Source organism: Ascidiella aspersa, chromosome 3 (assembly GCF_963924565.1).
Source record: "Ascidiella aspersa chromosome 3, kaAscAspe10.2, whole genome shotgun sequence".
Lineage (NCBI taxonomy): Eukaryota > Metazoa > Chordata > Ascidiacea > Phlebobranchia > Ascidiidae > Ascidiella > Ascidiella aspersa.
The window spans coordinates 7,263,371-7,279,222 of NC_139449.1; the positions used below are offsets into that span (position 1 = coordinate 7,263,371).

At 36.0% G+C, this 15,852-nt stretch overlaps 1 protein-coding gene across 1 annotated transcript; it reads right to left on the reverse strand.

The window, feature by feature from the left end:
* Window positions 1-6,425: 6,425 nt before the first annotated feature.
* Window positions 6,426-9,920, reverse strand: LOC146158994 (uncharacterized). The gene is made up of 5 exons (XM_083384245.1): window positions 9,693-9,920; window positions 9,492-9,627; window positions 8,268-8,593; window positions 7,619-7,757; window positions 6,426-6,998 (listed from the first exon to the last, which is right to left on the reverse strand). Exons 1-5 carry the CDS (start codon window positions 9,856-9,858, stop codon window positions 6,878-6,880), a joined length of 888 nt encoding a protein of 295 aa, XP_083240371.1. The 5' UTR covers window positions 9,859-9,920; the 3' UTR covers window positions 6,426-6,877.
* Between the last annotated feature and the right edge of the window lie 5,932 nt (window positions 9,921-15,852).

Sequence of the window (15,852 nt, forward strand, 5' to 3'; positions counted from 1 at the left end):
CATTCACTACTGAACCAAACGTGCTCAGATTTGTTTTGTGGGTTTTTTAGACGCAACCTAACAATTCTAGGGTATACCCACTTCAATTTGACAAAAAAGTGTTTTTTTGAACAACCCTACTGAAAATTTCAACTTAGTGCTTTTCTGCAACAAGCAATATTAACTTCGCGGACCGCACACTGATTTTCATAATCAACGTCCATGATTTCGAGCGAACTAATTCGCAAATATGCAGCTGAAATCCAAGCTATTCCCCCAAAGGGCGAAACAAATGTTTTTTTTGGTAAGCCCATTATTAAAAAAAACGTTACGCATTAAAATAAGACACTTAAAAGAGAATCGCATATATATATCGTTGTAATAAGCCGCCTGTTTTTTTAAAACGGGTCTTTGTAGTCCAGTGGTTCACCGAAAAAAATCTGTCATTTGGTAACATTGTTTAATCATAGGGAATCACCCATTTTTTTTAATAAAGCCTTATAAAATGCCTCGAAATTAAAAAAAAGTATTCTATTTTTTTGTGTATGAGGCAGTTAGCTGTGACCGTGAAGTGGCAACAAGATCAAAATGGCTGCGCAAATATTCAAATTTAAGATTATTTTCGGGCATAATGGTTAAAGGTTTCAGTTAGACGTATAAAAGGAATAGCATTTTGAACGATTCAACATCTCTTTATTTATTTATTTATTTATTGAGATGTTCAAAACGCTATAAACTTTTATTTTAGCTTTGTGATTTATTTCATTGCGTGAAACGCGAACTAATGGAAGAGAGTAGAAAGGTTGTTTTTGCAAAAGATCAGCAAAAAAAACGAACCTGTAAATGAACAAAGCAGCAGTTTGCGATAAGCAGAAAAACTTTGATGAAAAGCTAAAAATAAGTGGATTTTCACCCTGGGGCGTATAACGAAAGATTATTTCTGCCATAAGACGCGCTGCGGTGAGAGATCTCAATCGTATACGAATAGATTACAACTTTTGTGCACCCATTTTAATTTGTTGACTGTAATTCTTCTTTGTGACACTTTTGGATCTATTTTAATGTGTGTAATGTTGTATCGTCATGATTGATTTGTGAGTTGTGATAGGGTGCGAGCTGGAGCGAACTTTCGACGTAAAAGTGTGAAAAGATGACTGGCAGTTTCAACAAAAATATCAATGCGTTGCGTTTGGCCGATGTATGTCTGGTTGCAGTCGGTACACCACTTTGGTTTTGTGGAGTAGCGATGGTGCATCTTTTAGGTCAAACCAGGAGGCCAGCTTTGACGTTTCGTAACAAACCTCAGGTTAGCCTTGTCGTTTGTGCTTCGTTGAATAAAACGTTGGAGTTCTTGTCATATGTGCTGCAAAACAGGTCCGACAAATAGAAATTTCATTACGCTAAAGCGCACATCTGCAACCGGCGTAATTCCGAACCCTTTTTATGGTGGCAATTATTAAGGAATTGCAAAATAGCACGGTCTACGAATGTACTAGGACAGGGGCGTGCAACCTGCGGCCCGCGGGCCAAATGCTTTCGATTAGCTATACTTATGGCCATGTAAAGAAAGCTTAATAAAAATGTGTGTTTGATCTTTTTCGCTCATTTGAAATGTAATTGTTTTATATTCAATTTCAATGTTCATGTGAGTTGTAACAAAAAGAAAAAAAATTATCTGCGCAGCGCAGCTAAAAAGTAGTTTTTACCGCGAACATCTCGATCTAAATAAGTTTGCACAGCTGAGAAAATTAGTCGCTTTTAAGGTGGCATTGTCCGGTTCAACGTACGTGTGCGAGCAATTTTTTTTGTTGTAGTCACTTACACAGTGGTAGGCCAACTGTGGACCACGATTTATTTTTGAATAGCTTGGTGTTGTCATGTACCGTATGGTTGTTGGCCGCATGATAGCCGTACATTCATTGGACTTTATTTTAACAATTGGTGTGGCATATAATGTTTCAAATTGGCTCAGCTTGGAAAGACCCACGTGCCAAATGTGGTCTTGTGAGCGTGTAAAACTATAGTTTTTGCCAACTTTAACTCTAGGTATACGCAAATTTTTCGCGCTTCGCGCGTATATGTACAATATTTCACCTTAAAACCAAATATCCTCTGAATCCGCCACTGTTTTCGTAGTAGTTTTACGTAGTGGGCCTTCAAGTAGCTCTGAAAAGACTACTTTGGGCCGCAACAAAACATTTGTCGACCACTGCCATAACAGGTAGAAGACGAGATATGCAAGTGGCCCGTGGGATGAAAGGTTGCACGCCCCTGTACTAGGATATCCTCTTTATTGTGGAAAACACAGCGTGCGTGATATTGTATGAACTGGCGATGTTATACGCCTTGGTTAAAAGAGCGTTAGCTCAATTCCGTTTGTACGTAAAGGGAATAAAACTGGACCAGTTGGCGTAAGTACCCGAGTGAGTCAGTTTACGAAAAACTTTGGTAAGTAAACCTTGACTACCGCGCTATAAAAGTACATCCCAAGTTTTGATATTTTAATTGGAATTACTAAAAAAACCCATACTGTGTTCCAAAATAACTGGCAGATTTGTCACAAATTATACGCAAATGGCACGTTGCAATGTCACGCAAAGGTGAAATTGTTAAAGTCTACGGTCAAACCGAAAAACTTTGATTTGTTTTTCTCGCGATTTGACCGTTCTGTTTTAGTAAAAATAGACTTGGTTGAGTGACGCAATTGCTCTACCTGGTTGCCGTTTGGCAACCGACATCCAAACAAATAAAGTGGACTATGCGTCAGGTAAAACTAAGCGTAGCAAGGTTGGAGTATTTACGTAAATCACGATGTCGTCATTATTACAATGAAGCTTTCAGTGCCTGCTAAATGATGTAAACTTGTCTGAGGTATAAGTTGCTTTGGCGCGGTTAAAAATAGATAAGTCATTTTTATCGAGAACCATACAAGCAAATAACAAATGGCAACGTATATCTAATATCAACACGACAAAACTAGGTTGTGCAGCAAATGAACAGGTTTAACTCGTTCGCTTTCAGTTCGCTTTTAGCCAAGAAAAGACACATCTTACTGAACCGAACCAATGCAACGAATCTATTAGTCTTTTTGAGGGAGATTAATTAATATTATTTAAAAAAAAATCGAAATGGCATAAATTGACGCTGTAAAATACAAGTCGTGATGTCATGCGGGAGTGGATCGATTTTTTGACACGTTCGGTTTCATTTCAGGATTTTAACTCATTCGGTTACGGTTCGGAAAGAATTGACCCAAAAGTGGTTCAAAAAGTTCTGGTTAGGGCCCGGTTCTACACCCTAAAGAAAACTAACATAATATAATTGAAACAACTGAAATGGTCTAAAATTGATTCTAATCTAATTTTAAAGCGGTAAAATAAATCTAATTGCCCAATTGTGTACTCGACCATCTAAGAGGCCGCTGTATTACATCCGGACTTGGCGTTCAGCGTTCTACTGCTTTGTGTTGTTGCTGTGACTGTGGCTGTGGCTGTGGCTGTGGCTGTGGCTATTGCTGTTGCTGTTGCTGTTGCTGTTGATGTGGCTGTGGCTGTGGCTGTGGCTGTGCCGGTGACTGTGACTGTGGCTGTAGTTAGACATGTAATTGACAAAACCGGTTTGAACAGTTTTAATTTGTTTATTGAGCATTTTTTATTTATTTTAGATTTGGCTTTGGACCGTTTTTAAAAACATAAAACAGCGATATTTACCTGAAAAATCCGTGCATGACCTCAAATTAGACTTCTTGTTTTTCGTGATTGTGGAGTGATTTACATTAGTTAAAAAAAATTGTATTTTCACCAAAGGCAATTACAAGGGCTAGAGGCCTTTCCTAGCGTCCACTACCTTTCAAATAATTTATTAAACGCAAATGGTACACAAAACAATTCATTGTAAAGCAGTTCGAAACCACACGCGCGGGTTTGAACTCCAAAAGATTGGTAGCTTTAGCGAAACAGCGTTTTGTTGTAACACTCCATCATCACGTCGGGGTCACCAATAAGGCGATGGCAGTCTTTATTCCAGGTGCGCCGAATCAAAAAGAACACACTAGAACTGGCAATAAAAAGGCAGGAGAAAAATAAGAAAAAGGCAAACATAACGCTTCGATAAATCCGGGTCGGTGTAGTGTCGCTACAAGTGTTTATTATCCAGTATGGCCGCGTGGCGCGAACTCCAACACTAAGCGCTAAATGTAGCACAGCGGCTAGCGGGTATGATAACTCGTTTGCTGATTAAAACGAATACAATGTACCACACCACGATCAAAACGAGACTGCCGGGGTTCTCATTTCTGTAACTTCGTGCTCAGGCCGCCAAAATAAGGTCATTTACGTGGGTAGGGATAGTCCTATATTTCTACTAGTTGAAACATGTCATGGAGTTGTCGAATGGAAAAATCGAGTTGTCGGATGGAAAAAGATGGAAAAATAAAGTGCAAACTGACGGCAACACCAGATCGATCGGCAGTAAAATTTAAAGCTTTTTGACTGGAATTCTTTGCTATCTACTAAAGTTTAGCAACAAACAAGACAGCATGTCCTATATTTCTACTAGTTGAAACATGTCATAGAGTTGTCTGATGGAAAAATCTGTATATTTTCTATCGTATTATATTGCTTCCTTAGGCCAGATATTCAACAATTGATGCTCACGAGGCGAGTCAGCCTAGAGCCCTAGAGCCTTAGATTACGAGACGATAGATATTTAACGAGTTTTCTCTTTCTATAAAGTGCAAACTGACGGCAACACAAGATCGTTTGGAAGGAAAATTTAAAGCTTTCTGACTGGAATTCTTTGCTATCTACTAAAGTTTATCAACAAACAAGACAACATGTTGAAACACTGTATGGTGAGCAACAAAACAAGCCATGTGGTTTGTTCGTACTACGTTAACCGTCAAACTAAGTTTGCCTATTGAACTATTTTAAATATCGACTTGTTTACTGTTTACTAAAACAAGCATTTGCCTTTACTTTTTAAAATCATTTAGAACAGTGGTCGGCAAATTGTGGGACGCGGCCAAAATATGGGCCACAGAGCCATTTTAAGTGGGCTGAGAGTTACTTTTGAATAGTTTAGCGTTTTCATGTAGTTGTGAACCGCGCGATAGCCGTACAATCATTGCACTTTTTTTAAAAAGTTGGTTTGATAAAGAATTTTTAAATTGCTCAGCTTAGAAAGGCCCACGTGCCAAATGAGGTCCTAAGAGCCTGTCGAACTATATTTTTTGCTAACTTTTCCTATATGTTATTGCAATGTTTTTTCGTGCTTTGCGCGTTAATTCTTCGTTTTATGTTTTACATTATGGCATAGCAGTGTTGTGGGCATTAAAGTGCTGTGTAATATTTCACTTTAAAATTAAATATGGCCAATCCTCCACTGTTTTCGTAGTGATTTTACGTAGTTGGCCTTCAATAGCTCTGAAAAGAGTACTTTGGGCCGCGACAAATAGTTTGCCGACCATTTAGGACCAATTTGTTTTTTGCAGAATATCTGCAATATAATAACCAGCATCCGTTCATCAATGTGTCCCAATAAGATAATTAGGGTTTCTACAGAGTTCACACAGCATAGGACCGAATAAATGCTTCAACTTTACTGCAAATGATTCTGAAAGAACTTATGTGCAATCAAGCGACTGTTTATAACTAATATGTTTGGGACTTGAGTCATTTCAAAATAGATTTCCACAACGCGGTTGCATATATGAGTAGAAAAATGTTTATTAATTTTAATAATGTTCATACTTACATACTATTTAATTTTATAAACTTATCAATGGCCTATTGTATACAGTGTTATGTACTGTGTTCGACGTTTATATATTATAAAATCAGTCATGTTTATATATCAGTAAAACAGTTTGCGTTTATATAAATTATGAAATCTGTAGACCTATATGTTGATACTTCAGTAAAAGTGTTTATGTTACCCAACCACACAATTCCCACCACACTTTCCCACATATATCCAAGCTGCGTGGTAGATAAATAGGTTTTTTGCGGTCTGCAACGCGTGACAAGAATAAATCAGAAATGTTAAAATATAGATGTTGGCTAACTTTGGTTACAAATGCTTTAAAAAAATATTCTGCTTATTTAGCCAGGTCTTTATTAATTGGTTCTACAATTGCGGGTTCATTCGCCCTTACGATTTCAATATCTACTCGATATTCAAAGCTGCGTGCAAAAATATTTACGTGGGAATTTGATTAGAATACCGTACTAAATGCAATCATCCAAAGGAATGTTATTTCGCCCTACTGTATTTCGTGGTACAGCGGTTGGTTGAACCGTAATGAGCCCACTTGTATTAGATTTCGAGACTTATCTTTATGATGAAACACGTCAGTTATAATGCAAGACCAAAAGTCCACGTTTATCGTATAACATTTTACCCTAAGAAGAAATCGTAAACCTGGAAGGCCTTTCATGACCTTTGCATAATATGTACATGGTTTATTAAGCGCGGGATAAAATGTACACAGTACAGCCAACTGAGCCTTACGAAAGAAAGTTCAACGTGAAAACAGTTAAGATAGAAACCGAACACAAGACGATCCATTGTCAAGCAGTTCGTTGAGCTCCGGCTTTAACTGTGTAACTCAGGATTAGGCAATTATTTTAACAAAAGGCAGCATAAGCGACAAAAAGTGCATTTGCGGGTCAGATAAAGGGGACTGGAAATACACATAATATGAAGTGTGATTCCTTTGAAAATATACTGAAAATATTTTAGTTTTGAAAGCTAATAAGAGTGGGAATAAGTGATGATGCCTTGCATGTGAAATTGATTCACTAAAATGTTCTAAAATTACCAAAAAATGTGTTTTCTATGAAAAATGTTTTATAAAATGTTAGCCAAGGGCCGAATTTAAATTGCTTTGCGGTCTAAATTAAATTGCTTTGGGGTCGAGCTTGGCTCGCAGGGACTTTTTCTGCCATTTGATGTTGTATATTCTGGAAGGATCCCGAGCGTTGCATTTCGAAGAGTAACAACACTTTGTTTTGCAGTTTCTGTAACAAACATTCGTTGTTGTTAGTCGACTTCCATTGGATTATAAAATCCTATCCGTACATTACCGTCGAATATTTTTCTAAAAAACACTTGAATTTTAAAGTCTTACAAAATATTATTGTTAAAATTATTTCGTAGAAAAACGCAGGACATGGTAGATTGGCATTTTATTTTGTACCAAGCTCAATGGACCATTCCACACGCAAATACAATGATCAAGGAACAAACCCTATATTTAAACACTCTGTTTATTGATTTGAACAGAACGTAATATGTTCAAAGCTAAGATTTAGACATTTTCGAATTTATTTAGTCGTAATGCGATCTATTTGAGCAAACCACCACAGGCGATATGAGTCGCTTAACGCTGTTAGGCGAGCAAGCATAAATAAATCAAAGTTTACACAACAAAACTTTGTTGCATATCAAAACTTAAAGAAGCTGAAGTCAGGGTTTGTAAGTAATTCTTTTTTTAAACGTGCAATTTGAGTTAGGCTTATAGTATCATAGAAACAATGAAATATCAAAAACACTGGCTGGATCATTAGAATGACTGCAGATACTACAGCCTAAAGTAAAGCCTTTAATGCCCAACCGTCAGCAATAAACTTTTGCTTACTCGGCTTGAATGCTAGTAGCTGAAGGTATGTCAAGCTTTGAAACGGCGGGTTTCAATTGTTTGCAAATAAGATTGTTGTTGCAGTAATCGAGATGCGGAGCACAGGAAAAGGTTGTCTGAGGAAACGAGAACCCTGTTCCTACAACGCGATAAATAAATGTTGCAATTTGAAAAATCGTTAATATTGGTAACAGACGAAAAACGTAACAAGTACAAAAATATCTTTAATTCAGAAAAAACAAAATCTGTTGGGTTAAGAGGTATTTCTTTTGTAAGTAAAATATTTCTTCTTTTTTTTTTAGTTCAAAACTTTGTTTAGAACTGAGAAAAAGTTTCGCGGAAATGTTGCCTAATAAACAAAAAAATTAAAGCATTTATTGGTAAAAAAGATAAAGCATTTATTATTTATTTAGGCCAGTTTTGGATAGAAAAATTAGGTCTGAAGGAATTAATTTTCAAACCTCTATAGTATATGTTTCAACAGATATAACGCAAAACGAAGACAGACAAAATGTAACCCAACCATTTTACACTCCTGCTAAAACAGCAGCTTTAACGCTGATGGCAGTTATTTTTCTGCTAACCAGGTCAATACTGGATACCGACCAAAACTACCACACGAGTAACCTGAAAAAAGTATCATGGGTACCTTTTATCACTGCGGTGACATCGATCTCGTTGGTCAGGCAAGCTGTCGTGCAAGAACTGCTGCTGCTGTATGAGTCGTAGGCAACGTTAATAGTGCCTGTGTGACAGCGCAAATATCGGCCTTTCGTCGGCGTTTCGATCAATTTGGGTCGCGTGGTGGTGGACACTGCTTTGCTGACCGTGAACGGGACAGTAGTCATGGCAATGGACATGACCGTGGACGAAACATTGGGCAACACGTTGTCATTTTGCGAGCCGTAGCTTAGCTTGTATTCACCCTCAGGCTTGTTGCAGCTGTTTGTGGAACAGCAGGTTGCCTTGCAGTCCCTGGAAGCAGTTAAGCGTTTCGATAAACATGCTCCGCAATAAAACTGTACCAAATACTCAAGTCGTGTTACTACACAAGAAACAACCAGTGTCAACAGTAGCTAACCTGGTCAAATAGCCGTTTGTTAAGTAACGCACTGTCATTTTATGTCAAAAACATGGCTAACTAAAATTGAACAATACTTTCCAATAACACTTATTCTGAATACGATACTAGCAACTGCTTGGTGTGTATCAGAACATTTTTAAGACTTACGCTTTTTTAGTTTTATTTGTTTGTGGGGGTGGGGGGGTGGGGCAAAAGTGCCCTTTTCATGAAAAGCTTCCTCTCTTGTTTTACTTAAAAATAGAAAAATTAGAAAATTCAAGTAACTTTTACTAGTCCACAGGGCCGACAGGAATAGGGCTGGAGCTACAAAAAATCCAAACAAATTTGTCAAATGACATGGTTGACATTTGTTAAAACATTTTTGGTACCATTTTAAGCCAATCTATAAGGCGTGGCCGCAAAAAAAATTCCGGGCGAGTACCCCGGTACCCCCCAATATTTCGGCTGGCTACGCTCGCCTGCAGTCTATATTGCCCTTACCAAAAAAGTTATCCCCCTTGCCCTAAAATCGCTCCAGCGTCCCAGGTTTTATATTCATGTATGTCACTTTAAAGTTGCACAAGTAACATAACCAATCATGTTATTAATGAGCATTTAAAGTTGTGCGCTTGGGAATTTAGCTTATTGGTAATTTAAAGTCGCAATGAAAGACTGAGATCGTATCTTTAGATCAAACCTATAACATGATAATCCTGTAACATTGCTAAAAATTCGACCTAGACATGGGTGGACCAGTATTTGAGAACCAACGAGCAAATAAACAAGAAAACTTTAGGTCGAGATGCTCACTCTATTTTGATAGCGAAACCTCCCGCATTGTTTTCGATGGCGTTGGTGAGTTGCTTGCATGTGGCCTCCTTATCAATGCAGGATAATCCAGCGCTGGTGCAGCTAAAACTGGATTGTTCAAAACTGATCGGCATACCTGAAATAAAAATCGTCACGAGAGGTTCTTCGAAAACATATATGTATAGCTTAATTAAGTCTTACCCTTAGCTATGCTGTGCACCATGTAATCGATTCTTATACATGAGGTTGTGCAATTAGTGTCGGTCACAGTATCAACAGCGTAGTTTTTTACCCCGCTCTGGCATGTAACAGCCATTGCGCAGGCAATCAGTGAAAACAAGCAGACGGAGCTCAACAAGACCTTCATCGTGCAATTTTTGATTTTAGGTTTAACGCCACCAATAATGCAAATAAAGTATTGAGCATCTAAAATTCGTGGCGCGTTTATAAGCGCCGTCCATTTTTTTCCTTTTTGTGAAATACATAACTCTCTTTGTGAAATATTCAGCGTACTAGCTCATAACGATTTATTTTAAACTTTTTTACCTCCGCAATTTCGAAAAGTCCCGACTTAAAGTTTTATTTTGTGTACTTTTCCATAGCTTCTTGTGAAATATCTAGCCGTATAGCTAATCCGATCATAGGCGACGCATTACTATTACACAAACGAAATTTTGTGGTAAATTTAACGCGAAAGGAATCTACCATTCATGCATTTTGGTGTTGAGAACACATGAAAGAGGCACACGACTCATAAAAGCTTAACAACCAACGTTTTATGCTTTTTTAAACATTCGCGCAAAAGTTGTTGTTTTCGGTGTTCGAATGTTTGTTCTACGAAAAGTTTTTCGCCCTTTTTGCATGTTCATTACTTCGGTTTATTTAGGTATAAAAGAGCTTATTTTGCAATGTTCTTTTTCTACGTTAACGTCAAGCCTAATCTATATAAAAGAATAGAAATGACAGAAACATTTGGCTTCGTTCAAAAATGTTTATGATTTAAGTTTAAAAGCAGCTCAAATTAAATTTCTTCGGAAATACATTTTCAAAGCCATTTAGAACCAAATAAAAACAAGACGTAGATACAAATTAACCACCAACTTTGTTTTTGAAAAAAGCATAAATAAAAACGAATTTGGTCTCTAACTGAATGCGTCCGCCATTAGGGACATTAATCGATTAAGTGTAAAACGTGTTAAAATAAATTCTTTTAAAATGAAGCCGTCAACTTTTGTTTGGTGTTATGCAAAATTATTTAATGGATAAAATATCCCATGTTTCAACAATGGCTGCAAAACACTGCACTACAGAGAGTGGAAAACAATTGAGACGCGAAGCAAGCCTGTTGTCTAATCTTATCACCAAGAATTTTTAAAACGAGGAACTGAAATTGCCTCCGGTGTATAACGCCTCGTTTTAATTCTGTGACGTGCTTTCATACCTAAGTGAACGAGCAGCCCATTTATAGCAAACTAAGCTGATCAAGCTTCACAGAATTTGTCTTCAGAATGTTGCTCATAAAATGGAACGAATCCAAAAAACACAAACGACGCTTTAAGCGTGTTTAATACGTTCAAAAACAAACTAGGCAAAAATTGCGCGTCACAAACTTGGATAAACGGCATTTATACATATTATTAAAACGCCAGCTTGCAAAACTCTTCAAAACATGCAAGTTGCTTTGCTATTTAGGTATAGTGAATGATATCCATTCATTTAGTTGGCCAAATAAACGACTGCCAATTAGGTTCTTTGAATGTGAGCATCGCTGTAATAAGCCGCCTCTTTTTATAAAAATACGAATCTTTGTGGTCAAGTGGATTACGAGAAAAACAACAGTCATTTGCTAATATTGTAATCGTTGGGACTCAATCAAGCTTTCAAAAACAGGCCGTATAAAATTATTGTTTGAAAAGTATCATTTTTTGTGCACGAGGCAGTTAGCTGTTTCCGTGAAGTGGTAAACCAAATAGGTTACTATGGCTGCACAAATCTTCAAATTTTAGATTCATCATAGGGGAAAATAGCCAAAGGTTTTACTTAGACGTATAAAAGTAATAGCTAAGGCGAATATTTTTTTGACCTAAAAATTTAGAAATTTTGACCTAAAAAATTAAAATTTTGAGAAATTTTTACATAAAAATAATTTATTTTGACAAAATTTTGACCTGTTAGAAAAAAATTGATTTAAATAACATAGGCGTCGTTATTCACACGATTTTTTATAACGTATATTGGTCTAATGAAGATATAATACGGTTGAAAAGACTTGGCAAATTTTGACCTAACGTGTAAAAAAATTTTGACTTTTTTTGATAAATCAAAAAATATTCGCCATAGTAATAGTACAAACCATATAGAAATGCGCAGCATGTAGAACGCTGCGAACGCTGTTCATTCATTTATTGAGATGTTCAAAGCGATATGTACTTTAACATAAGTTTTGTGATTCATTTTATTTTGTGCAACGTAAAAGTAATGGAAGAGATTAGAAAAGTTGTTTTTGCAATAGAACAGCAAAATACACGAACCTGTTAATGACCAAAGCAATTTGCGATAAGGAGAACAATGTTGGTGAAAAGCAAAAAATAAGTGGATTTTCAGCCTGGGGCGTAGAACGAAAGAATATTTCTGCCATAAGACGCGCTGTGCTGAGAGATCTTAATCGTATACGAATAGACAAAACTGATGTCCCAAAACTCGTCAGGCTGGTTTGCAAAATAGAATACGACTAATTCGCGAAGGACTTTAGTCGAACTAAAGACGTTAGTTTAAAAATGGTAAGTTTCAATTTCATGCGATGTTCACCTCAAGTCAACTGCTTTAAACTCTCTTGGAAACATGTTTAAAACTTTTGTGTACACACTTTAATATGTTAACTCGAAAGCAACTCTGCGTCAATTTTTGTTGTACTTTCATTTTTTAAATCAAATTTTAATGGAGTTTTATTTGTGAAATAACTTAAGTCAAAGTCAAGTCTGTGGAAAAATAGTCCAAGTTACCAGTTGCGCAAGTCAAGTCATTATTAGAACAAGTCATCTCGAAGTCAAATCACTAATATCACGAACTAGAATCGTTGGTTAAAAAATGGTAAGTTTTAATTTCATGTTATGCTCTTCTCAAATCAACTCCTATAAATTTTCTTAGAAACATGTTTACAACTTTTGTGCACCCATTTTAATTTGTTGACTGTAATTCTTCTTTGTGACACTTTTTGATCTATATTAATGTGTGTAATGTCGTATCGTTTAACGCATTCTTAACGACGACGTCACAAAGCTACGTCATAACATAGCGTCATAAATAAATAAATCTTGCGTTTATTGGATTTAAATTGGCAAAACTTTCAATATAAAAGGTGGCTTATTAGGCACATAAACGTATTTGCATATTGCTCAAAACTACAGATTTAAACTCTGTTTCAACAGTGATTGCTCATACCAAGGCATGGTAAAAATTTACCCAGTAAAAGTTGGAAAAAGTATAGCAAACCATAGACGTTAAATCATTTAGAGAGAATGAAAATATTGGCTTTTTAAACATGCTAGCTGACCAAAATGTAATAACATGGCCGTAAGCATTATCTACGTAAATTTTTATTGATCAAATATATGTTTCGATCATTTCCCAAAATCTACGCCATATTTGAACCCCTTTCGCTTCAAAGCCATAAGTTATTATATTATTATACACAACTTATAATTGTGTGTTGATATGTTGGATTGGAATAACATACAGAACAGGTGCAAATAGCAAATATTCTCCAAATACGATTTTTCCAATATTCTCCAAATCGTATTTCATCGTATTGTCGCGGTAATACACAAAGAGGTAAGGCCGTGAATAAAGTTTCACCCACCGTTCAATTAACGGAGGGAAGCATTGCGAGTAGAGATGTTCAAAGCAGAATATCGGCGACTCATTTATAATGCTTGCTTTCAATGCGGCGTTAGCTTTTTTTCGGGCGACCAATTACTTCGCGATAAGCTTCGCCTAATAATTAAGTGTCAATAGGGTGTATTTACCGCCGCAAGTTTAAGTGCGAAATCTTGAGGCAGTCTACGCCTCTCTGTTAGCACCTGTCGTGCATCTTGCTCCAACCAGCATACCAATATCAGGCCTAAACATCTAGCAAAACTTTCGATTTAATAGTTTGCGTATTGAGAACATAATAGTGTTTTTCATATTGTTTGAAACTACAGATTTAAAGCCTGTTTTAACAGTGATTGCTCGGACCAAGCCATGGTAAAAATTTACCGAGTAAAAGTTTGCAAAAGTATAGCAAACCATAGACGTTAAACCATTTTTAGTCTTTAAGAGAATGATAATATTTGATTTTTAAACACCTAAGCTGGTCAAAATTTAATAAAATGGCCATACGCATTATCTACGTAAATTCTATTTATCAAATATATGTTTCGATCATTCCCCAAATTCTACGCCATATTTCAACCCCTTTCGCATCAAAGGCATATTTTAAGTGGGGAAGTTTTCGGCCCATATCTGTTTTTGCTTGCAGAAACAAGTTAAGGAAAATGAAAAACAAAATATATAATATAAAGTACACAATACAAAATATTAAAAAAAAAATTAAAATAAAGTAAAAATTGAAAATAAACACTAAGCCCTGAAAATATACCCCCTGACAAAATATACAACAACCGCACCCCCGTCTAGTTCTTTTTTGGTTTCATATGGTTTGCTACGGTTTGCTATGGTTTGCTATGGCATGTTTCAGACCGATTTTTGTCCGAAGCTTTGTAGAAAAAGTATACATCCTAGAACCTTCAAATTTTCAGACATGGCGTAGAGTGGTATGTAGGTGCTTTGTAGAAGTTTATGAGGCTGCACCCCCAGGGACCTCTTCTTGGGGGGCAAAAACCTGAAATATTGTGTTTTAGCTCTCTGTAGCTAACGACTGCCATCTAGCAGCAGAAAAACTTTTATACAGAATTATTGATGATCACACGAATAAACAACGGATCCATGAAAATACTTCGTTGTTACTTCTCGGTGATTCATCTGAAAAGATATAAGTGTTTAGCGAATTTAAATCTGCAAAAAAAGTCCTTTAGTATCAATAAGTTTATCAAGCAAGATGAAATCAATTTCTTAAACATTACGAAGCGAAAAGTGTTTTTGTTTAACTAAAACTCACCTTTATTTATTCTTGCTCGTCTAAGTTCATATCGAGGAGTTTTGAGCTAGAAAGTAAGTTAAATTGATAAAAACATTTTTTTGTGCTTGAATTAAAGCATATATTTTGCAAAACTACGCTCATAAAATTTGATTTTTTAATATAATTAGGTTCTTGCCGAACTTCAAGTAAACTTTACCATCTTGACCACCGAAGTAATGAACTTCATGTGCAAGTAGGAATTGAATACAAGCATTTGCAAAAAAACCAACGGATTTGAGAACGTTGACTTTTTTCCACTGACCCTCGCTCTGATCAACTAGAAGTAGGAGGCCAAGCAGAAGCGCCATCATAACAAACTTGTTCATCTGAAAACATTAATAATTACACAAACTATATAAAATAGATTAGAGTGGTTTAATCACTAACACGTGTTAATTACTGACACCTACCTTGGTGTGTCAATTCAGAATAAAACTGTGTGCAAACCGAGATATTTCAGCTCAATTTAAAGTTTTTTAAGTGGTAATTGTTTAACGTAAGCAGAAAATTAACTAGAAACAATACGGATTTGTTTTTATTCAAATTCAACTTTGCATAGTTGCATTATTTTATATTATTTTCTTTCTTATCTGAACAATAATAGCGGAATATTTCTGAGAAACATTACGGATTTGTTCAAATTCAAAATCAACTTAAAAAGATATATTTTAGTCAAAACTAAAAATCAAGTGTTTGTGCCAAATACGTCAGTTTATTTAAATTTTATTTAAAGTTCGCGTCACGAATTACCAAACCTTTTAGTTAGCACCCGTTTATATTTATTGAAACTTTACGAAACCTTTTAGTGAAGCAGAACGTTCCTCGTCATCTGCTTTATACATTTGTTGAAAAAACTGTTCTATTCAGTTGGTTATTGTGCTTCGAATCATTTTCGTTATTGGCAAATCGAACAACTTTCCTAAAATCCGTTGCGCGAAAAAAAGTTTGGGAAGGTCTAGTCCAGATAAAACAACCAGATACAGATTAGTAAACCTTTTGTAGAAAGAAAATAATGAAATATTCAAAGTTGACATTGAATAAAAACAAATCCGAAATGTTTCTCAGAAACTTTCTGCTCATATTATTGTTCAGGTTTCAAAGAAAGAAAATAATATAAAATAATGCAACTATTCAAAGTTGATTTTGAATAAAAAAAATCCGCAATGTTTCTCAGAAATTTTC